We start from the raw sequence: 23,247 nt of genomic DNA, 5'->3' as shown, positions 1-23,247 counted from the left end.
GTTATGATTTCTGCATTGATATGAAAATAAGAAAATACCAGTTTGATATATGCCTATATGACGAAAGTATGCAAGGAAAGGTTACATTAAAAAGGTAATACAGTAATGTTAAGGAATGTATTTTGAGTATTTACATGTAGTGTTATTTATAGTCTGTTTACAATACAGACTCATTTTGTGTGCATTGTAAGTGAGAGACGTAGGGATTGAATTTTTAAAAAACTTTTATTCTGTTGTTCAAGGATTGAATTTTTAATCATTAATTAGGGCTGGCTCATAGTTCTCCCAGAGGCCTGGGTAATAATTTCTCTTTTCTTTTCCTTCTCAACCTCAGAATCCCAGTAAGGAATGTGAGCCTTATCGAAGAAATGAAGACAAACCAATTGCCCCATGTGGAGCAATTGCCAACAGCATGTTTAATGGTATGATATAGATATAGACATATAGAATTAGAAAAATTTCTATCTTATTACAGATTTGACAGTCTAGTAAACAAGAATTCAATTGAGAAATTCAACAACTTGGAGGTAAATATATCAATTATTATTCAGTAGGGTATTATAATGCTTTGTGACTTTCTTTTGAGAATTCTTATATTTTAAGAATGAATTTTTTTCTCTGGGGAGAGAGAAGTAGAGACATTCTGCTCACCTTCTTATTTCATATATAATAAAGTAAAAGCCAGGCCACGTGTCCCACCAACTTTGAATATTTGTATCATTGAAAAGAAGCTACCGTTGATCACTTAGAGAAGCACTGTCTGATGTAAATATAATATGAACCATAAATGTGAGACATGTATATAATTTTAAGTTTTCTAGTGGTCACATTAAAAACAATAAAAAGAAACAGGTGAAATTAATTTTAATAGTGTATTTTATTGAACCCAGTATGCCCAAAATATAATCATTTTGGCATGCAAATGATATTCAGTATATAAAACTTATTGATGAGATATTTTATATTCTTTTTTTTGTACTGTCTTTGATATCTGATGTATATTATATGCTTACAAAACATATTCATTTGGACCAGCCAGAATTTCGAGGGCTCTATAGCCGTATAGCTAGTGGCTACTATATTGGACAGTACAGATAGAGACATGGCTAAGCCAGGAGCTATTTAGGAATGCATTTTTCCAAGGAAGGAGGAGAGGCAGATTGACCTTGCAGATTGTTTTATTTGGGTTAATATTAAAACATTTAGCCTTATCACATATTAGCTAGCTATATAGGAAAGTAACCTACAACTGCATTGAGGGAAAACAAGTTCATCTAGGATTATAAAGTTACCATGTTTAACTCGCATATAAATAATCAAGAGCAAATATACATCCAATGCCTATACCATTACAATCACTTTTGGGAGCAAACACCAGATCGTCATTTCTCATAGAGTAAAGCAGGTACTATGGCTTTTCAATAGATGTTTAGCAATGTCTTCCTTTTCTTGTGTTTAGATACATTAGAATTGTTTCTGGTTGGCAATGCATCTTATCCTACGCTTATTCCTTTGAAAAAGAAAGGTATTGCTTGGTGGACAGATAAAAATGTGAAATTCAGAAATCCCCCTGGAGGAGAACCCCTAGCAGAACGATTCAAAGGTAAAATATCACTAATATCCCTTTAAAACATGGTATAAGCTAGGAGTTTTAATGAAGTACCTAAAATGTTCTGTCTTTAGAATCTTAAAGAGTTTGTGCTTTTTGAAAACAATTTTTCTTGACTTCATACCACATTAAATAAAATATGTAGTATGTTCTAATGTACTGAAATTCTAAACAAAATTATTCTTTTAATCTTGGATTTCTCTGGTATTTTTTTATAAGCATTTCAGCTATAATCTTTTAAAACTGTGGCAAAATTTCTTTTTAAGAAGCCCCAATTATTTATTGTAAGTCCAAATTTAGTTTTGTTTCTATGCCGCCTTAATTTCGCAATGTAATGTTTCTTACTATTATTTCTTTGCATTAAATTACCTATCTTTTGGTATATACTCAATAGCCTACTTTTAGTATTATGTTAATGAGATATCAGTCAAATCTTTGTAATTATTTAAGTTGTTACATGAGGAATTGGTTTCTCTCTAGATTTTAAGACTGCTTTTAGAATATAAGAAAAATATTCAGATTTTGTGTTGCATATCTTTATTTTATTAGAGTATGAATTTTCAGTGAAACTTTTAATAGAATTGAATATTTTGTCTCTCCCTGACCCTCACCCGTCCTTTTTAAGGTACAACAAAGCCAGTAAACTGGGTTAATCCAGTATACATGCTGGATCCTGATTCAGATAATAATGGGTTCATAAATGAGGATTTTATTGTTTGGATGCGTACTGCAGCATTACCTACTTTTCGTAAGTTATATCGTCTTATAGAGCGGAAAAGTGATTTACATCCAACGTTACCAGCTGGACAATACTATTTGAATATCACGTACAGTATCCTTTTTTGGCTATGTGTACAGATTCATAGAATTTGAAAAAGTGTAGTCCAGCCTTATCTCAGTTATGTGGCATGCTACTTTGTGTTTTGGTTTTGATCTCTGCACTTTTCTAAGCGTATGTGTGTATGTATGAGAAAGTATCTTTTAATTTATATCTTCTAGAAGTGTCTTAAATTTTTATATACTTTGTACTAGGGTTCAAGCATATTATTTGGTAAAATTAAAATTACTAAAAATGTTGATGCTAGATTTATTAATAAGTAGATATTTTTACAAGCTAAATTGTAATTGTGCTTAATGCAAAGGCCAGTGAGTGTACGTAATACTAAATAAGTGTTAGTGGTACTGGGCTGTCTTAATGTATGTTTTTAGGTATTAAAAATCAGGATGTGTTAGTTCTTATCAACATAATTGTTTATAATTATTGCTCTGTTCATAATACCAAAACATTTTTATCATTAGCTGTATTGTTCCACATTAATAATTTAGGTGTATCTTCACTGCTGATAAATATCATTTCTTTCATCCTGACTATACATCAACATTGTACTAAGTACTTTCCATGCATTATTTTATTTAATTCAAGCCTTATGAGATAGGAATCATCTTGATGTTACAGAAAAGGGTACAGGAACATAGAGCATTTCAGTAATTTAGCTGAGGTTACACAGGAGCTAAGTAGACGAGTTGGGGTTCATAATCAAACTGTTGACTCCAAAGGCTGTGCCTTTACCATCAACCACCACTACAGGCTGCATCCCTAACTAGTTTATGCAAGTAGGCAGACCAATCCGTATCGACCTGAACGCAGTCTTTCCTAAGATGGAAATATTGGGCACTATCTTTTGTTCTAAACAAAGTCCTTACATCTTTAATGTCTAGCCCATTGCTTGTATATATCATGGATGAAAAGTTTCTCAAATATTAGTGTTTAAATGTTTGCTGATGATCTTTGCATTTTCCATTTTTCATAATCTAAATTAGCCATAAGTTTATAGGTTTCCTTTTAGAATGGATTAGTAAATGGTTAAATTAATAGACCTAATTTCAAAATAAAGGTCCTTTTGGATCTTAGTCTCTTGATTTTGCACCCCAGTACACAACTGAATATGACTGGATAGTCCAGACTGCAAGTGACCAAGTCTGTGAAACTAGGCCCGCATAGGAGCAGTTTTGGACAGACAGACCCAGTTCAGGTGCTGGTAGGAAAAACATTATCCTGAGACTATAGCCAAAGCAGAGGGCAGCTCTGTCACAGTTAGCATCCAAAAGATCTAGTAAAGAGTAAGGGCGTATACCAGCCTGTAGCCTGGGCACAATAAGGGGAAGTCTTTGGAGCACTCTGGAATTCTTAGTTGACAGTTTGCATCCCAGGCATTGAGAGCAGAACTGTCAGGAGGATTGCAGGCTATCTGGAATGAAAATTGACAAGACAGAAATTTGGGCCTGCAAAACATCAAGGTTTAATTATCAAGATTGGACATAAGGAGGGAACTAGACATTAGAGTTAAGGCAGAACCCATTTGTTAGGGTTGGGATATAGAGTGAGACTAGCATGGGTGATTTGATACTGTGTCTCCCAGGGTGCTGAGTTAGTTAGAGCTTTTATAATCGTTCCTGCCTCAGGCTAGGATTGAGTTAAACTAGTAGAGCTGAGCCTGCCCTTTGGGTTATAAGGCCCATCTGTGGGGATGGAGAGTTGTAGAAACTAGAGAAACAGATGGGGCCTAATACTTGATTCAAAAGATGCTTTTGAGGGGCTGGCCCAGTGGCGTAGTGCTTAAGTTTGTGCACTCTGCTTGGCCCAGGGTTTGCAGTTTCGGATCCTAGGTGTGGACCTAGCACTGCTTGTTAAGCCACGCTGTGGTGGTGTCCCACATAAAATAAAGGGAGATTGGCAACAGATGTTAGCTCAGGCCCAATCTTCCTCACACACACAAAAAAGATGCCTTTGAAAAGGTGGTAAACCTTTCACATAGGGATTTAGTTCTTTCTCCTCCACCCTAACTCTTGCTGAAATCCTAGAATTAGTCCATGTAGGTAGCTCATCCGATATACTGATATCCCATTTCTTAAATCTCTTTAACAATCCACTCTTCACTTCCACTCTGTTTTAGCTGTTAACTCTGTGGCACACCATGAATTTTATCATTGCTCCAAATCAGCAAGTTAAAACTTCAGTATCATGCTTCTTGACCTTGGGCTCAGAGTCCTCTCGTAATTTCCTAACTACACTCTTCACATGCTCTTTGAGCTTGCAGAGACACCCCCATCCCAGCCAGTCCCTTCATTCTTGCATTTTCTCCTGGTCTGTCCATCACTTCTTCCTCTATAGATTTCATTGCTGTTCATCTGTAATATTTTCTCACATTACATTTCTTTGTGGTCGTTTGCCCCTCCCGTGTAATGAGAACAAAAGTATCTGAGAAATGATACAATCCTTAAATTTGGTTGTTTTTGCTTGTAAACTATATTGGCTTTTACTACTAACATTTAATTTGCTAAATCAGTCCTTCAGGATAATAATTATATAATTATTTTGTGATTTAGAACATATGAATAAAGTGCCTCTGTATCATAGAATTATACTAATGAATTACAAGCAATTAAATGCCAACTTTTTAAGTTGTATTTAAAAATCAAGAAAGTAGACATGGAAAAGTCTTCCTATACACTCTTCAGATTACCCTGTACATTCTTTTGATGGACGAAAACGGATGATCTTGAGCACTATTTCATGGATGGGAGGAAAAAATCCATTTTTGGGGATTGCTTACATCGCTGTTGGATCCATCTCCTTTCTTCTGGGAGTTGTACTGCTAGTAATTAATCATAAATACAGAAACAGTAGTAATACTGCTGACATTACCATTTAATTTTATATTCTGAAAACAAATTTACTGCATGTGCATCAAGGCCAGTCCTATTCAACCTAGCTTTCGAATGCTGATGTCATACTAACTAATGTCTGGTTAGTATGTTGTTTTTGAAGTTGGCACATAACTTTGTTTTTAAACAGGCTTCGTCCTTTGCTTCTTCCTTATGGATGACTTATGAAAATATATGACGGGTATAAAACAAATTAGCTAGACTGATCATATCAACACTGTAACTGCTGAAATGGCATTCTGATGTTTGCTTTTTGTTGGGACAGGCCACGTGATGCATAGAGCCTCTTTCATGTGAAATGTGTCTACTGCTTAAATGTTTATGCTGTGTTGGTAATATTATATTGACATGTGATACTGTATATGTGTGCCTATTGTGTGAAGAAAGGGATTACAAGATGTATGAGTATAATGACTTGCTAACTTTTTAGGATTCAGAGTTATGAAGAGATGAAGAAAGACCAATCTAAATGAAACACATCATCATTTTCATGTGTTGTGTGTAAAGGCTTAAAGTACCATCTTTATTGAGGTGGCTCATGTATTCAATTTATCCAGTACAGTTCTTTGTCAAGCTTAACTTTGATTTCAAAGGCTATGCTTACTTAGTCTAGCATAGGAATTAATGGTCATGCCTGAAGAGGTCGGGTAGGTCTCAGGTAGGAGATTGTAAAATTCCTCTTTCCATTTGGTTAAGCTGTTGCGGTCAGGAACCCCAGCTCAGTTGATGAGTTTTCCATGTGGTCATGTCCCTCGAGAGACGGAAGAATACGGGCGGGGTGGGGAAACCTGGCAGACCTTCATCTTCCGCCTCAACTGTAAACTAGTTGTAAATGTTCAAAAGAGACTGCTTTCATTCTCGTGGTATTTAACATTCAGAAATTCCCTTCAGCGTTGAAAAGACCCCAAGCTGTTTTAATTGTGCAGGTAAGTGTTTTGACTTAAGTACTCTTATTGTATTGCAGAAATTTTGGAAACAGTAACCTTCGTTTCCTCTATCTTTCATTCGCTTTTTGCATATAGGTCAAAAATGGATGCGTATGCACGTTCTCTTTGGTTAAGGCACCACTTGTTTTGGTTGGTTTTCCTAAGACACATTTTAAAAAGAAGTTCTTTAAATTTCTTGATTAAATTTTGAGGATTTTGAAGTGTGTACATGATAAATTATAATATATGTGGTTGAAGTTATTTTATTTTCTATTAACTGGACTTATTTTAATATTCCTTATTGAATAAATGCTGTAATTTGTTTGCGATGGAACTTATTCTTGAATATAAACTTATTTTTTCACATGCATGAAAATGTATGTCTTAATCAGAGGAGGCTTAATTGCATTGAAATTGCAATTTTTTTTTTTTACTAAAATAACTCACGTTTGTATAGAAGAATGCTCGTTTGATATTCAGAATTTGTAATGGTTTCCTTCAGTTATATTTTAAATCAAAAGCTTTGGATCATGTATCTATTTTGATTAATATATTTTTTTTTAAAAAAATGTAGTACTTAATAGTAGAAATGTGCCACACTTCTTAAGTTTTGTATAACATGAAATTCAGTTAAAACAACTTGTAGTTCATAATGACTTTTAACTGGTAGAATATTACTTGCATGAGGTACTTAATGTATGATTATCCTGAAATTTCTGACTGTATAGGATATTCTTTGTCTAAAAATATTCTTTGTTTTGTCGGTCCTTCAGAACAGTGCTGTTTATTCTGATAGTTGACTCTCTTGCACGTGGTGGTTTATTTTCTGGCATACTTCACTGGGGGAGAGGGGTTTTTGCCAGTCTTTCCAGATTGAATTTGTGCTGTTTAAGGAGGACTGCCATCCTGTGTCTCTTTTTCTAACTAGGGGACCAAAGGTGCTGCTAAAGAAAAGTTGAAGAGCCCTTCCAACACTTTGTTATCTGTGGTGAAGATGGAATCTTAAAATATGTTTAGAGTTTTGTCTATTTTACAAGTACATTGATGGCCTAAGTTCCTCCCTGTCTCCTGCCATTTGAGCCCTAAGAGATCCTGGTTGCTAAATAGGAGGAATGTGGAACATTGATATGGCCTCTGTGAAGCATGGGGGAGGGAGAACAGTTCTTGCCTGTGGGCTTTATGCTCATCTTTTGGAAACATTGATGTCATATTCAACTTGCAAAGAATCATACTGCATTTTACGACCACTAGGTTAAGTAGAAGGCATTGAAGAATGCATTATCTTGTAGGAAGTATTTTGATATATGAAGTTTCGCAGTTGAAGGAGTTATTTAATGAGTAAAAGCTAAGAAATTTCATTGAAATCCTGTCAGTTTAAAAATAAATTGATAAAAATAACTAAACTACCTAATAGAGAATTATCCAACCAAGAGGAGAGTCAAGTGAATATTATTTATGGGTTAGTCACAGTTTATTTGTAACCTTGATTATATTAAAAGATAACTTTCTGTTAGTATGTTCTGCGTTAATAAAAATGAACAAAATTAATTTTGATATGTTCAAGTGTCTTGCTAAAAGAACAATGCCTCAATGTTGTTGCTAATGTGTGGCACTAAATTTTAGCCCAGGGTCAGTGAGTTCGAGTTTTAACGTATCCATGCCTAGATTTGATTGCCATATGTGTATATATTAATCTCTCCAACAGCATTAACTGCAAGGTTTATCTGTATTACTGAGAAACATCTGTTCTTACCAAGAAGTAGTCACATTGTCATCTGAGTTATAGGCAGGTTGGGTAACTTTGGTGTTAGATCAAGGGAAATTTCTGGTAAATAGAAAATGAAGAACTGGTAGAGAGGCAAGGATGGTGAAAATAAGAAGTGGGCAGAGCATGCAGGAAATGAAAAGCCAGACTAAGAGAGAGGAGCAGCTGAGAGGTAGGGTTAATGAATGCTATTCAGCCTGCTCAGCTCCTGTTTCGTGGAAACACTGCCTTGCAATTATCGTATAGTCTTTTGTTGGTTAAGCTGTAAAGTTTTGTTCTTTGTGAACATGGTTATTTTGGGGGAGGGTGAAGGGAGTGAGGAAATGCTATTTCAAGAAGAATTTTGATGCATAAATGTTGGTTGTTGAGTTTGGATGATCCAGTAAAGTGTTTTAGAGCGTTTTTCTAGCCCATACCCCATCAATAAACATAAAAATCACATTTCCCCTAATGTCATTTGAAATTTCAAAATAAATATATCTAAAATCAAATCAGACCATGGTGACCTTATTTGCTTTTATATATCTGTAAAATTTGTTAAAGTAACATGTGTACACAATTTTAAAAATCTAGGGCCAGCCCTGGTGGCCTAGTGGTTGAGTTTGGTGCACTCTGCTTCAGTGGCCCAGGTTTGGTTCCTGGGCATGGACCTCCACCACTTGCTTGTCAGTGGCCATGCTGTGGTGGTGGCTCACATAGAAAAAGAGGAAGATTGGCAGTGGATGTTAGCTCAGGGCAAATCTTCCTCAGCAAAAAAAAAAATAATTAAAAAATCTAATGGCCTTGTGATGAAAAACAGCAGTCCCTGTCCCAACTTTTTTTGCCTTCCAGAGAGAATCATTTTGACTCCAGAAGTTGTTTCTTTTGGTATTTAGAGATTTAACCGTTTGAGACCATAATATCTTCTTGATGAGGTTACCTGATGATTTAGCTCTCTAACAAACATACCTCCTCTTCTCCCATTATATAGTTATAATATTTAGTAAATGCATTAGCTGTTGTTTAATTATGACTATAAATTACTACAGTATACAGTATACAGTAAGAAAAAAGCACACAGTGATTACATTTTGCATCGTTTTTCTTGGAATTAATTATCACCTTATTTTTAACACATATAAATTTCTGGAAACCCCTCTTGAAATTTTTTCAACTTCTCTGTCGGGTCCACCATGTTCTCATCACTAGTTTTGAAGGGTTTTTCTCCTTACACATCAGATAATCTGATTCCCTGTTTTTACTACAGAGGTCTATTCTGTGTGTGTTCTTCTGGCCAGTCTGTCTGTACTGGTTGTCCTCTTGGCTGGCTACACAGCCATTACTCACGCCCTCCTTTTGTCACCCTCCTATGTTAGATCTGCTGATTCCTAGTTTACACTCTTTGTTTACTGGAGTACTTCCTAAGACACTTAAAGCTTCCTTTGTGCGAAAGGAAGGGGTTGAAGGAGGGTCTGTTTCTTTCCTTTTAACACTCTGCTTCCACCATGTCTTCCACCTTACCTTCTATTTTCCGCTTCACATGCATTTCCCTGTATCTGCCTCTCTGCGTATCCCTTCCGCCTAGTTGTCTTCCATTACTTCTCTCCAGATAAAAAATTCTTTTGTCTTCTACCTGTGGTAGACAGCGATGGAGGTGAGAGATTGTATTTGTTTGGCTGAGAGAGGTAGGGCAGAGGTCTTGGGGATCTGACCATTCTGTTGCATAATTTTCAGCTGGTCATTTTCAGGCGTGTCCCTTGGCGCCGCTCTCTGCTGTAACGTTTACCTCCAAGTCTGAGCTTCTCGGGTTGTGGGACCAGTCAGTATGCTTCTCACCAGTATCCCCCTTGTAATCCCTTTAGATTGCAGCTTCCTGTGTCGTGCTCAGTCATATCCCACCTGCTTTCTGTTTTCCAGAAGTCTGTTGAAATTGCTTTTCTCTTTCTTTCTCCTCTCTATTCTCCATCCGTTTGGGCTCATATTCTTTTTAGAAAATGATTTTTAGATTATCATCCAGTAAACGTTTTCCCTTGGAGCGTACAGTTCTGTGAGTTTTAACATACAGATTTGTGTAGTCATCATAAGTTACAGAGCAGTACCATCACCCCCCAGAATTCCCTTATACTATCCTTTTATAGTCACCTGTCCCCCCGACCCATAACCCCAGGCAACCACTGATCTCTTTTCAGTCCCCATAGTTTGTCTTGTAGAATGTCGTAAATGGAATCATACCATATGTAACCTGTTGAAACTGGCTTCTTTCACTTGGCATAATGCCTTTGAGATTCAGCTGAGGTGATGTGTCTATCAACCATGTGTCTATCAACACCTTATCTCCTTTCAGTTCTTTTTCTTTGGTTTTACTGGCGGGAGAAGGAGAAGAGACAAAACTCTTGGGGCCGATCCACTATCTTAAATCAGAAACAGTTCAAAGCGCCTTTTGGTGATTTTATAACATTTAAAAAAATCTTAAAAGATAATCTTGTCATGTACTTTGGGTCATGAATGGGAGCTCATCTGTTTGTGTATCACAAGCTTCTCCATCCAGGTAATGTAGGAGACGACTGAACTGACCATACATCACTTTCACTATCAAGATAGACACCACTTTGTTTCAAGGACTAGAAATGCAGAGAAAAAAGCTTTGCAAATATATGTCAAATTGCAGTCAGTGGTCTAAAATAATCCTGGGGTGTGTTGTCTTCCTTTTCACAACAAAGCTTGTAAAAGAGTGGTTTATATTTTATTGTCATCTTCAGCTTCAGGCAGGCTCTCACTCTACGATCACAGTGGACTCTGTTCACTGTCGTCTGTGTCTGAAAGATTCAGTAGAAAGAGTATGGGTTTTAGAAGCGTGCTGACCTGGCTCTTTTATATATATATATATAAGCTATATCTTCAGATTACTTAATCTCCTAAACCATTTACTTCACCATTTCCTTGTCAGTAAAATGAGACTTTTAATACCCACTTGACAGATTTTGTTTTGAGGAATAAGGGAAGTGATAGATGACAAGCATTTAGCACAAAGTATAGACAAATGGCACTTAGTGAACAATTGCCACTCCTTTTGATCGAATCAGATGAACTCACCCTTATCTTGAACTTTGTGCTCCATTTGATAGTTCGGCATTTTTCTTCCCTCTTCATCCTTAGCATATGGCTTCAGGAATATCTCTTCTGATTTTCTTCCTATTTATCTGATCCCTAGTCTCCTTTATATATCCCTTGGGTATGCTCACCATTTAAAATGTCGGGAATTCTTAGAGCGTATGTTCTGGGCCCTTTACTCACTTTACACATACTCCCTAAGCAATCTTAAGTTCCTCATCACTTCTCCTACCATCTTCACACTGACTTCTTTATCTTTTTGTGCCTTGACATCTCTCCTGAGCTCTAGGTTGTTCAATTATAGATATGTTTTTGGATTATTCTTGGATCTCTCAAGCTTAATAAGGCCAAAACAGGAATCATCCCATACTAGCCTGGGGTTTCTTTTATATTCCTTGATAGAGTGAATAGTATGACCAAGCACTTTATGAGCTAAGCCGGAAACATTGCTCTCCTCCCCAATTTCCCATGCCGATAAATCACTACATTCTGCTGATTTTTGAAGGTACTTCCTCATAGTTGGCTCTCTAATCCATCCCCTTGTCTGCATCCCTTTGTCCACATCTCTTTTGCTGCTGACTTATTTCAGGTTTTCTTTCTTCCTTGGATTATTGTAAGACCCTTCTAGTGGACTCTATTCCTGTAACTCAGGTCCAATCCAGCCTTTCACTACTACCAGAATGATCTTGAAATAGAGTTCGGATCTTCACAGTTTGCTGTTTAAACCTTTAAATGGCCCTAAGGCACCTTCAGGATAAAAGTTAGACTCATCGTTAAAATCTCACTGCCTTTCCACTGTTGCCTCACACCTCCATTTGTCCTTCTGCCCAGACCAAACTATCTGCAGTTCCCCAGACATCTGTTCACCCCCTCTTCTTTGCCTCTGCGTTTGCTATACTGCCTGCCTGGATATTTCTTCTGTTGACCTCTTTCTCCTTACCCAACTTCTCCTCCGATAATGATAGCTAACATTTATTGAATTGTGCCATTTAATCTTCACAGCCACCCAGTGATGATGGATACTATTATTTCCATTTTATAGATGAATAAACTGAGGTATAAATAGATTAGATAACTTGACTTCAGTCATCTCACTATTAATAGATAGCTTCAGGATCTGACTTCCAAGTTCTTAACTACAACAATATTTTTTCTCTTTTCACTCCATCTAGGCCTCTGTTTTACAGTTCCTGTAGTAGATCATGCTTGATCCTAAATCCAGATTATTAATCATGTTCTTGCCCTAAATCTGAAATGCTTTTTAATCTCTCTTCCATTTATGCTTACAGGACCCTGCTAAAATCAGTCTTTTTGAAACCTTCCTAATGACCACCACCTTCCTTGAATTTCCCATAGCAACTCTTGCTGTATCAGGTATCAGAGAGTAATTTGTCTGCATCATAATTTACTGTTGTGTGTATACTGTCTCTTCCTAATTAGATTATATGCTCCAGAAGGTCAGAGATTTAAAAAGTTTTCCCCTGAGCATTTTGCAGTGTACATTCACAGTATGTAGTCAATAAGTTATTGTTCAAAAAGGAGTGAACTCATATTCTTATGTTTTATGAAAGTATTTTTCATACATAAGGATTTTAGAGCCAGAGATAAGATAATTAGTCCCATCCCTTAACTTGTATGATGAAAAGACTGAGGCTTGCAATTAGATAAGTTATTTAATAATAAAATAATACAGCAATTGAGACGACCAAAGAACATCTGGAATTATGTTGAAATGCTTTTATCTAACTAGTACTTTTTATACATTAAACTTCAGTGAAGCTCTTCTACTACATGGTTTTTGTAAAACTGGAAGCATAGTTCCAGAACTAAAATAGACGCATCCCAACTACACAAAACACTATTTTGGCTTTCCTCCACTTTTTATTTATAGATGCTATAGGCAGGATCAAAGTAAGGGTTGTCATCTTGTTTTTTAAAGGAAAAGAAAGATTGAGTAACTTTGTGATTTGTTAACTTTCCATGAGTAATTGTGAAATATTTTGACTCAATACTTTCACATCTGACATCCGTAAACTTATCTTACTGACAAAACTTAACTGTTTACCTAACTCACATTTTCCACATATCTAAATAGCATACTGCCAGTTCTGTTATAATGTTCAAGAGTCCTCTGAAGTATTTTTCAAAAGAAGAGCCCTTTCTAATAATTTTCTAATATTATAAAAGAACCTCACACTGATGTTTTGGGAGAAGCCTATTTTGAAAATAACTGTTCTGCTTCAGAGGATGAATTTACAAATCTGGTAACAAATCTCAAGTGTGCCTGGGAATATCCAGTAAAGTTCAGTAGGCACTCAGGTGAATTTCGGCCATACTTTTCTGTCAGGACAACCACAGTTTACAGAGCAAGAGCAAGGAGACAATGAGGAGCCCTGGGACTGAAAAATGTTGGAAAGGAGTATAAGTACTAAGAAATATTTTTTGAATTTTTATACTCAATAAAATAAGTTCATTCTTTTGGGCAGCATACTATTCATTTAACCAGTATTTAGTGAGCGTTTTCTATATGCCAGTTGCCATTCTAGGTGCTGGGGGTACAGCAGGGAACCAGAGTTCTAAGCAGAGTCACTATCTAATGCAAACCCTTACTAGGATCACAGCTTTGTGGAAGATAGACTGGAAGAGAAGCAGCAAGGAAACCAGTTAAAACGGCTTTTGCAGTCATGCAAGCAAGAGATGATGACGGCATGCAGTGCTAGTAGTGGTGGATATAATGAGAAGTGGTCAGATTGATGATATTTTGAAGGTCAGCCAACAGAATTTTCTAATGGATTAGTTAGACATGTTGACAAAAATAATCCATAACTGATCTATAAATGAAAATTGGGGTGAGTTTATTATGAGCCAGACCTGAGGACTAGGTTAGACTGGGGCCTTCCTTCCCCAGGGAAGGAAGGGCACCAAAGAAGTGGGGTGTACAGAGTGGTTATATACCCTCAAAGAGCATGTATCACATATGATTGAAATGTCCCTTTTACAGTAGTCACGAGACTGCTCTGTCAGCACAGCGATTGATGAACACAGCAGGAAGTAGGTTGGCTGTCTCAGTGGACACAGCAGGTAGCCCGTCTGTTGTCTGGACCTGGATGGTCACAGGGTAGGCACAGCAATCAGTTCCTAGCCTAGGCAGAGATGTTTCTCCTTAAGGAAATGCAGATGTGGAGGAGGTTGCATTTTTATCTTAAGGCCGTTTGTTCTTGTCTTTGGGACATAGCAAATGCTTAAAGCAGATATACAATGCTTGCTTAATGACCATGACAGGCCATTTTGAAGGAATGAGGTCAGGCCAAATTAGGTTTACACCGAATGGCTTCCTCATGTGTTCCAATATATCCTATTGCTTGCCATTTGTTTATCATACAGTATGATAAAAACAGTCACAGTGTGGGGCTTGAAATGAAGGAAATTGCAGAGAAGAAGGCTTGGAAATGAGTGGAAAGTAGAATTCAGTTTGGGTTGTAAGTTTGAGATGCCCATTAGACATCTAATTGGAGCTGTCTGGAGCTAAAGGGAAAGATCAGGCTGGAGAGTTGTCAGCACACAAGTGGTATTTCATGGCAATTGGGTGAAATCACAAAAGGGATGCACGTAGAAAAAGGTGGTACTGTGAAATTTACACATTGAGAGGATGAGGAGCCAGGAAAGGAAACTAAAAGTAGCAGCTGCTGCAGTAGGAGAACCACTGAAAGAGTAGTGCCTGGAAACCTCATTAAGACCGTCTTTCAAACTATACATACATGTTATACTGTATTGCATTTATCGTTTATTTCCAAATAAAAAATTGGAAGTATATTTTGAGGGAATGGTCAAGCATGTTAAATATTGCTCGTAGACGGAAAAGATGAAAGTTGAGATTGACAGTTTATTTAGCAACAAAGAAGCCATGGTTATCCTAACAAGAGCAGTAAAAGATTGTCCAAAAATGAGATATTAAAAAAAAAAAAAATTAGGAGGAGAGGAAGGGAAGACAAATATAAAGAAATCTGTGTTTTATTTTGAAGGAGATGAGAAATACGATGGTAACTGAAATCAAAGGAAGTTAGTTTAATTTGGGAATCTGTTTATATGTTGATCCAGTAAAGAGGGGAAAATTTTACTGTACTAAATGACATGCACATAAGGATCTGCGTCTACTTTAGGATCTATTTTATGGGAATCTTGGTTCTTTTTGGACAGAGCCATAAGTACCCTAGATCTATCACCCAGTATATATCATTAATTCATCTGTTTGTTAGCAGTTTACCTGCTTTAAGAAATACTAGGGGACTGGCAAGAAACTCAGATAATCTCTGTTCTTGAGAAGATTATAATCTAGTTGACTAAATGGGGAAATAAGAGAGCACACACATCTTTAAAAATTCAAATTATAGGCAATCCACTTTTTAAAAATCTTTATGCTCCCCAGCTATCGGCTCCTGGTAATTGTCCTCAGGGACTGGATTACAGTGCCTAATACAGCAGGGGAATAAAACAGGTTCTTTCAGTCTCCATCCGGGAAAGAGATGAACTGGGTTGTTTATAAACCTTGATGAGGAAGAGAACTTGAACGGGGACAGGTAACTTCCTCTGAAAGATTAGGAGGAATAATAATTGTAACATTACTAATTTTTATCCACACATTTCACCTACGCTCAACTCGTATGTCATTAGCTTTCTATAAATGACTGAAATAATAGTTTGTAAAAAGGTAGACATTTTTTGTAGTATGTGGTAGATACTTTTATGTTTCTGTTTATACACACTTGGGGGTGGGCACAGAGAATAAAGACACTTGTTATGCAGCATTATTTAAGCAAGAGCGAGGGAAGATACAGATAGCCTGTCTGTACAATAATTGCTGTGCCCAGCAATTCCAATCATTGAAAGTGCCTTCTGGACCAGAGGCAGCAGGACTTGTGGCCAGATCTGCCGTCCCATTTCCTGTCCCCCAGTTAAACTCCCCTCTTTTCAGCGTTCCCAGACCCTGAGGAGGGAGCGGACGGCCGCCGTTCCGGCACACCCGGAGCGCTGGCGCGCAGAGTTCTGCGGCCTTCAGAGGCACGAGGAGATACACGCTGGTTCCCCGGCGCAGCTCTCGACAGCACCCTCAGCACAAAGAGCAGCAAGGCCCTCACGGCAGTGTCTTCGGTGGAAAAAAACGGCTTGTATCGGTGTAAGAGGCGTTATCCTCCTCGTTTGCATTTCTTCCAGCCTCCCAGCTGCTAGTTCGCCGCTCTTCTGTGCCTTCAGCCTCGGAACAGTGGCTCCAAGGTTGCTCAGCGTACGCCTTCGCGTTCGGAATACACTCTGCGTATGACAGCCCGGCCTCACGGTGGTCTCACTATGGCAGGTACAGCGCGCTTCCCACGCCCCTCCCGCCGCGCTGCCGGCCGGAGCCGCCGCCGCTCAGCCACCCGCAGGGCCTCGGGCCGGGCGGCGCGAGCCGCGCACGAAGACGGGCCGCCGCCCAGAGCGTCCCGCCGCACGGCCGCTCTCGCTCTTCTCGCTCTCTATGGTCAGGAGCGCCCGCCCCTCCGCCGCCGGAAATGGTCAGGTTCTCTGACGCTTGCGCAAGGCCAGAAGTAGTTCCGGTTCCGGGCTGGTGATTTTCGTTCCTGCAGTTCGGTGGTCGCGGTTGGCGGGCAGTAACTGAGGCAAGATGCTGCGGAATCTGCTGGTGAGCAGCTTTTGGCGTGGGCTCATGATGTGGGGTGGGGGCGTGGGGAGCGGAGGCCGAGGGGTCACGACAGAAAAGCCTCTCCACAAAGGCGAGGGCGGGCGGGTTCTGCAGTCACCTTGGTCCGTGTCCTTCGCGCCTGCCGTTGCCTTCGCTTCCATCGGTCGCTGTCGCCAGGCTGTGCTGGGTAGTGTGGGGAGTGGAGAGGCTGCGAAGGTGACCAGAGGGTGGTGGCAGAGACGAGCCGTGAGTGCGTGGTCGCCACGCCTGGCCCCGCGGTGGTGGGTGAGGTCGGGCGCTCCGATGTGAGTAAGCGAGGTCCAGGTGGGAAGGTCGGGTGCCCGGGCAGCAGCAGACAGAAGGACGCTCGTCTGACACCGAAAGGGTTTAAGTTTCACTGGTTGTGAGCTTTGTGAGCGTCAGAAGGCAGTTTAAAAAGCAAGTCGTGTAGTTTTGGGTGGGACTTGAGAACCAGGTATGGCTGCAGTGTTGCTCCGGTCATGCGGTTCTGCGCTGTCCTTCATTGCTCCGCCGACTTGGAGCGTGTGAAAAATTTCCCCAAGATTTCCAGAGAGGAAAAGTAACAGCGCTCGTTTTGTTTTGTAATTATGCAGTAAGGTTTTACTTAGCTTCTCAGTAGATTATTTGTTTTAGAAAGTGGAGTGCATGTTTGTTTCATTATTTAATTCAACTGGATGTATAATGCAGGTTTCTCTTTTAAAGACTTATACCCTGTTAAAGGTTTTTAAGGAATAATGTAATGAAACATTTTAATTAAGTAAGAGTCATACCAGTTTATTTTGATATCAAGGAGGTTTTAATAATACAGTATTAAAACAGTTGAGTTTAGTGCATTTTATGATTATTTTTGTAATCTCTGTATATCAATATGTTTTCCTCAAGGATTATGTAGTGCTGCTGGTTCAATTCAGGTAAAGATCATGGTTTTTTGTTTTGCTCAGAATCTGCATGCATCGCTTCTTGAATGTGGTCTTGAGAGACTGCAGAATCTAACAGAAAGAGCAGTGAATGGACAGCAGATGGGAAAACCTGGATTCTGGTTTATGACTTTGTTACTGACAAATCGGATATCTTTTAGCTCTCAATTTCCCTGTTCTATAATATGAAAGATTGGTTTTGAAGGTTTCTTTAAGCCCTAAATCTTTTTAATGTATACGGATTTTCCATTTCAGGGTCTTCGTCACCTTGCCCGGAGGACCATAAGTACTGCTTCCCGCAGGCAGTTTGAAAATAAAGTTCCAGAGAAACAAAAACTATTTCAGGTACTGAAATGTTTTATAGGCAGTTGTTATTTGTAATAATTAAGCTTTCAAAAGGTGGAGATAGGAAGTAAATCTGGAGACTCTGACTGTTAGTGATCCTGTTGTATTAGCAAAAGAATAAATAAGAAACTGCTTACTGATAGCTAATTGGGCATTAGCTGTATCTAAGAGGCCCTCGGGAAGCAGAAGAAATGAGAGGGAAAGGGTAAAGGTCAAAGACACTTTCTTTGGAGGAGTTATATTGGGCTGCCACTCTTTGGGGTAGTTTCACAGGAGTGGACAGATAGACCGTAGAAAGAGCCTAGAAACAGAATAAGTATATATGTAGAAATGTAATATATGTTAAAGGTGCTATTTCACATCAGTGGGGAAAGGATACAATAAATTGGTATTGGAAAAAGTGGCTATTTTGAAGTAAAGTTAGATGCCTTCAATATTGTATATTAAAAGGTAAATTGCAGATATAAATACTTCTGTCTCAAAACTATATTAGAGGAAAATATAGGCAAATATTCCTTTTTTCCCCAGTTTTATTGAGGTGTGATTGACAGATAATTGTATTTTTTTGTTGTGCCTGATATTTTTTTGAAGTGTACACTGTGATGTTTAATGTACCTATGAATGATTACCACAGTCAAGTTAATTAACAAGTCCATCACCTCACATAGTTAGCTTTTGTGTGTGTGTGGTAAAAGCAGTTAAGATCTACTCTCTTAGCAGATTTCAAGTATACAATACAGTGTTATTAACTATAATCACCGTAGGAGAATATTTTTATAATCTTAAGGATGGGGAATTCTTCCTAAGGAGTCTTTACAAAGCCTGTAAGCTATAAAAGAGAACAATTACAAGGTTTGGTGACATAAAAATTAAAATTTTTTTAATGTATTTTTTATGCATTTATGATTACAAGAGACAAGTGACAAATCGAGAGCAAATTTTTCAAAGGTTAATATCCTTAGGATACAAAGAACTCCTGCAAATTAATAAAATAAAACGTTATTAATTTTGTTCCCTATTTGATTGTCACAATTTTAGACAGCTTTAAATAGGTTATATCAGCCAGGTGTGGGAGACGGCTACGTTCATACACAGCACTCTCATTCATGCTGGGTAGTAGCATAATCGGTACAGAAGTGTTAGAGAGGATTTGAAAGTATTGTTAAAAACAAGTCACATACCCTATCACCTAGGGCTCCCACTTTTAAGAATCTTTCCTACAGAAATAGTAGCATAAGTAGATAAAAATAGGAAAGAGGCTATTCGTTATGGGATTTTACCATAAAAACCCCATTTTACCAAAAAAACCCCAGCAACCTCAGTACCCTTTGATAGAAGACTGGCTAATCCAGTTCTCTTTTTGCACAGTGGAATGCTGTGTAGCCATTAAAAGGAATGAGGTAGGTTCAAATGGACTAACAGCATGGTTTTTAAGATGGCATTGAGCAAAAAATAGTATATGGTAGACCGTTATCTAGTATAGTCTCATTCTGTATATTAAATAAGTATTGTGTAAATTAGAAGATATGATAATAGAAGCATTAAAAATGTTTAAGGATGTGTACCATGCTCTTAGTGAGGAAAGACTTAGTGGGACAGAGCAGTTTACCTTTGTAAGTACTTAGGTTATCAATGATTTTTTTGTTTTATTATGATTTCTGGTTTTTACCAAATAAATTTTAAGTGATAAAAATCTTGTATCATATATACTACATAAAAATAAAATACTTATATTTAAAAGATGTATTAAATACCTACCGTATGCCAGGTGCCAGATTAGAGGCTAAGGATATAATTTAGGGTTATAAACCAAAACTCCCCTTTTTTTAAGGGAAAAAAAATCTTCCCTCTGACTAAGTCTAAAGTGTAATAATTAGTGATTTTTTTTTTTTTTGCTTCAGGAAGATTGTCCCTGAGCTAACATCTCTGCCAGTCTTCCTCAATTTTGTATGTGGGACACCACCAAAGCGTGGCCTGATGAGTGGTGTGTAGGTCCTGCCCAGGATCCAAACTACAAACCCTGGGCTGCCGAAGTGGGGCATGTGAACCCAACCACTTACGCCACTGGGCCTGCCCTAATTACTGATGTTTTTAATAATTAAATTGATGAATTCAATGAGCATACAGCTTAGCATTTACATGTTCCTTGGAAAGAACATCGTTATTAGATCTCAAATTAAAGGAAAGAATGTTGAGTTTTAGGAATTTTTATTTTAAAAGTAGTAGAAGAGAAAGAATCAGAAACATTACAGTCCTTTTTAATTTTGATATTTAAAATATTTTCATTCCATAGGTTTAAGGTGCCATTCAGTTTTACATGAATGGATTAATCTTTTGATATTAGTTGGAAACAGATGACACATGTATTAATTATGATTTTTTTTAACCTAGGAGGATAATGGAATTCCAGTGCATCTCAAGGGTGGGATAGCTGACGCCCTCCTGTATAGAGCCACCATGATTCTTACAGTTGGTGGTAAGACATTTGGAATGCTTGGTTTATAGAAAAGTAATAGGATAACTAATAGCTTCTTTGCTTTACTATGCTGATACTTTAACACAGGCAGTCTGTCTCTAGATTATGAGATCGTACTGCTTTGCATTTAAGGATTCAAGAGGATGATTGATACATATTGTCTAAGAGCATTTTAATATCTTTTAAAAAAATAAACCGATAAAGTTGGATGATTATCTTCTGATAGAGGTGGCTTTCAGAGTGTGCCACTGGTGGCCCTGCAGACCTTTGCAGGAACCAAAGACGTCCCCTCTACCCCGTCTGCTATAATGACCTTTTAAACATTGTGACTGTGATGCGTAATAAAAACACGTTTTACACCTAAACCCTTTATGTACATATTTATGACAGAAACAAAATTTGTACAGAGCAATACTTATTACTGTATGCAAAGTATGTTAATGTTTTTTCTGTGGCTTGAGCAGGTCCATTATTCAGTATTAGTGGAAGTCACAAATTGGTATACTAGGAGCAGAGTTAGGAATTGGAATGATTGCTCCCTCTGGGAGGAAGGGAGACTGTGTTAGAGTGATGGCTCTATGTTCATCCTCTTGATAGGAATTCCACATACATGGATTTCTGTAACCTTGTATGAAGTCTGTAATGTATCATTTTAAAGATGAAGAAATTTTGTTACCTAAGCTAATATTGTTTCTGTGTGGAAAAACAGATTTGAGCCCTAATTACAATGTCCTCCTGACCATGCCAGGGTGCCTTTGGCTTGAATTGACTACAGCGAAGGGGCATTTATGGATGAAGACAGCAACCAGATAGTGACATTTGGGCTTTCCTAAAATAAAGCCCTAATTTCTTTTTGCTAATGTGACTATTTAGATATTCTGGAATGTCTAGGTGTAATTGGTTTTAGTTTTAAATATAAATTAGTTTTTTTTTTAAAGATTCTTTTTATTTTTTTCCTTTTTCTCCCCAAAGCCCCCCAGTACACAGTTGTATATTCTTAGTTGTGGGTCCTTCAGTTGTGGCAGGTGGGATGCCGCCTCAGCATGGCCTGATGAGCGATACCGTGTCCGCGCCCAGGATTTGAACCCACGAAACACTGGGCTGCCTGCAGCGGAGGGCCCGAACTTGACCACTCAGCCACGGGGCCGGCCCCCCAAGTATAAATTAGTTTTAAAAATAAATTTCCAGTTATTAGCTATTCTTACATTAAATTGATTGTTTTAAAATTATATGTCACTGTTCCTTGGTTTTACATTGATAATACACTTCAGGGAAGGCTAGCGTATTTTGACCTTTTTTGGCGTTTGAGTCATTTTTAGCATTTCTGAGGCAATTATGTTAGTATAGAAATAACCTTAATGTGTATTCTTGATCTTATTTAAAAACTTTTTACGTGTTATTACTAAGTTGACAAATACATTGATTGTAGTGCTGCATCTAACACTTTCTATAGACGTTAACTAATATTAAAATAGATTGTGTTTTACATATATTTATCTTAAATTTTGCCAGCACCTATTAAAATTCTTTTGTATGTTCTGATAAAAGTAGTCTTAATGCATACCTTGCCTTTATCTTCATAACTTTTTAGCTGGAATATATTAGGTTATACATTTAAATCTCAGAATTTCTTGCAAGTTCTTTTGTTTCTTTTTATTTTTCAGGAACAGCATATGCTATATATCAGCTGGCTGTGGCTTCGTTTCCCAAGAAGCAGGACTGACTTCAGTGTATCGTCCCAGCAGTCAGTTGGTTCAGTTTCATTCAGCTCTCTGTGGACCAGTAATCTAAGAAATAGCTGAATAATTCTTTGGGGATCAATATTTATTGACTTGTACTAACTGCCACCAATAAAACAGTCTTTACCATGCTTTGTTTTATTTTATCACTTGAGCATACATTATACCAATAATTTGAGCTTTTGGTCAGCCTTGTCAGTCTTAGATAAGGAGCAGAAAAAGATTCTTTTGTCATTAAGTTTGTATAAAGTATTGTGATGTTGTTTCAGTGACATTTTATTTTTAGCAGCTCAGAATTACACCCTGGATGGTCTTCAGCTTTAATAGAGCCTGATTATTTGAGCCTGATTGATTGAGCATATTTCCTTGAGTCCCCAGCCCCACTCCCTTCCCTGCTGTACTATATGCAGGAATGTGCTAGGACCTGGGATTAGTGGAAGCAGGTTATTTTTGGCTCATGGGGTTCAAGTTTTTTTCTCTCTCTTCGCGATGTGAATGTGTTTCAATATTGGATATATTCCACAGGTTAGAATTAGGCTTTCCTAGAGTCGCTGTAAAATAATTCAGTATTTGTTCTTTTCACACTCAGAATGGGCTCCTATTATGTTACTTTAATCTGTAACGTAACGTGTAACTTTCCTACACTTAGTTCATTCCTACACTTAGTTCATTTTTTAGAAATGAACTAAAAGTTGTCTTCCGGGGAAACTTGAGAGTCAAACTTTGTCATCTCCTCTGCAAGGTATACATTTGCAACGCTGTGAAGATTAGAGTCTAGGTGCGTCAGATCTAGGGAAAATATATGAGTAAGTGTTCTATAAACTTCAATTTCTGGATAAAATTGAGAAAAGCAGTATATTTTTAAAAAATTGAGTCCAATCTGAAGTAGTGAAACTAAGTCTTTTTCTTTTAAAACATTGAGTCTTAAGGTATAAATTCATCTCAAAAGATACCAA

General features: G+C 37.7%; 2 protein-coding genes across 5 annotated transcripts in view; both read left to right on the top strand.

Moving 5' to 3' along the window:
* Window positions 1–8,517, top strand: part of TMEM30A (transmembrane protein 30A) — a 29,965-nt gene extending 21,448 nt beyond the window's left edge. The window contains exons 4-7 of the mRNA XM_001914770.6: window positions 335–422; window positions 1,460–1,603; window positions 2,235–2,441; window positions 5,129–8,517. Coding sequence (XP_001914805.5) covers window positions 335–422; window positions 1,460–1,603; window positions 2,235–2,441; window positions 5,129–5,322 — 633 coding nt within the window. The 3' untranslated portion in view covers window positions 5,323–8,517. The remainder of the gene's footprint in view (window positions 1–334; window positions 423–1,459; window positions 1,604–2,234; window positions 2,442–5,128) is intronic.
* Window positions 8,188–22,422, top strand: COX7A2 (cytochrome c oxidase subunit 7A2). 4 transcript variants are annotated; one of them, XM_070222782.1, is made up of 5 exons: window positions 8,188–12,490; window positions 16,089–16,793; window positions 17,987–18,076; window positions 20,468–20,552; window positions 22,217–22,422. In XM_070222782.1, the coding sequence occupies exons 2-5, from the start codon at window positions 16,776–16,778 to the stop codon at window positions 22,273–22,275; spliced, it is 252 nt and encodes an 83-aa protein (XP_070078883.1). In that variant the 5' UTR covers window positions 8,188–12,490; window positions 16,089–16,775; the 3' UTR covers window positions 22,276–22,422.
* The last annotated feature ends 825 nt before the right edge of the window (window positions 22,423–23,247 follow it).

Source organism: Equus caballus, chromosome 10, assembly GCF_041296265.1.
Source record: "Equus caballus isolate H_3958 breed thoroughbred chromosome 10, TB-T2T, whole genome shotgun sequence".
NCBI lineage: Eukaryota > Metazoa > Chordata > Mammalia > Perissodactyla > Equidae > Equus > Equus caballus.
The sequence above is the reverse complement of the archived record's forward strand: the minus strand, read 5'-3'. Positions and strand labels throughout refer to the sequence as shown.

Excerpts from the sequence above, each read along its gene's own strand:
- COX7A2 (XM_070222782.1), top strand. Across the intron at positions 18,077-20,467 it reads AGAAACAAAAACTATTTCAG|GAGGATAATGGAATTCCAGT; the intron begins GTACTGAAATGT and ends TTTTTAACCTAG. Across the intron at positions 20,553-22,216 it reads CATGATTCTTACAGTTGGTG|GAACAGCATATGCTATATAT; the intron begins GTAAGACATTTG and ends TTTATTTTTCAG.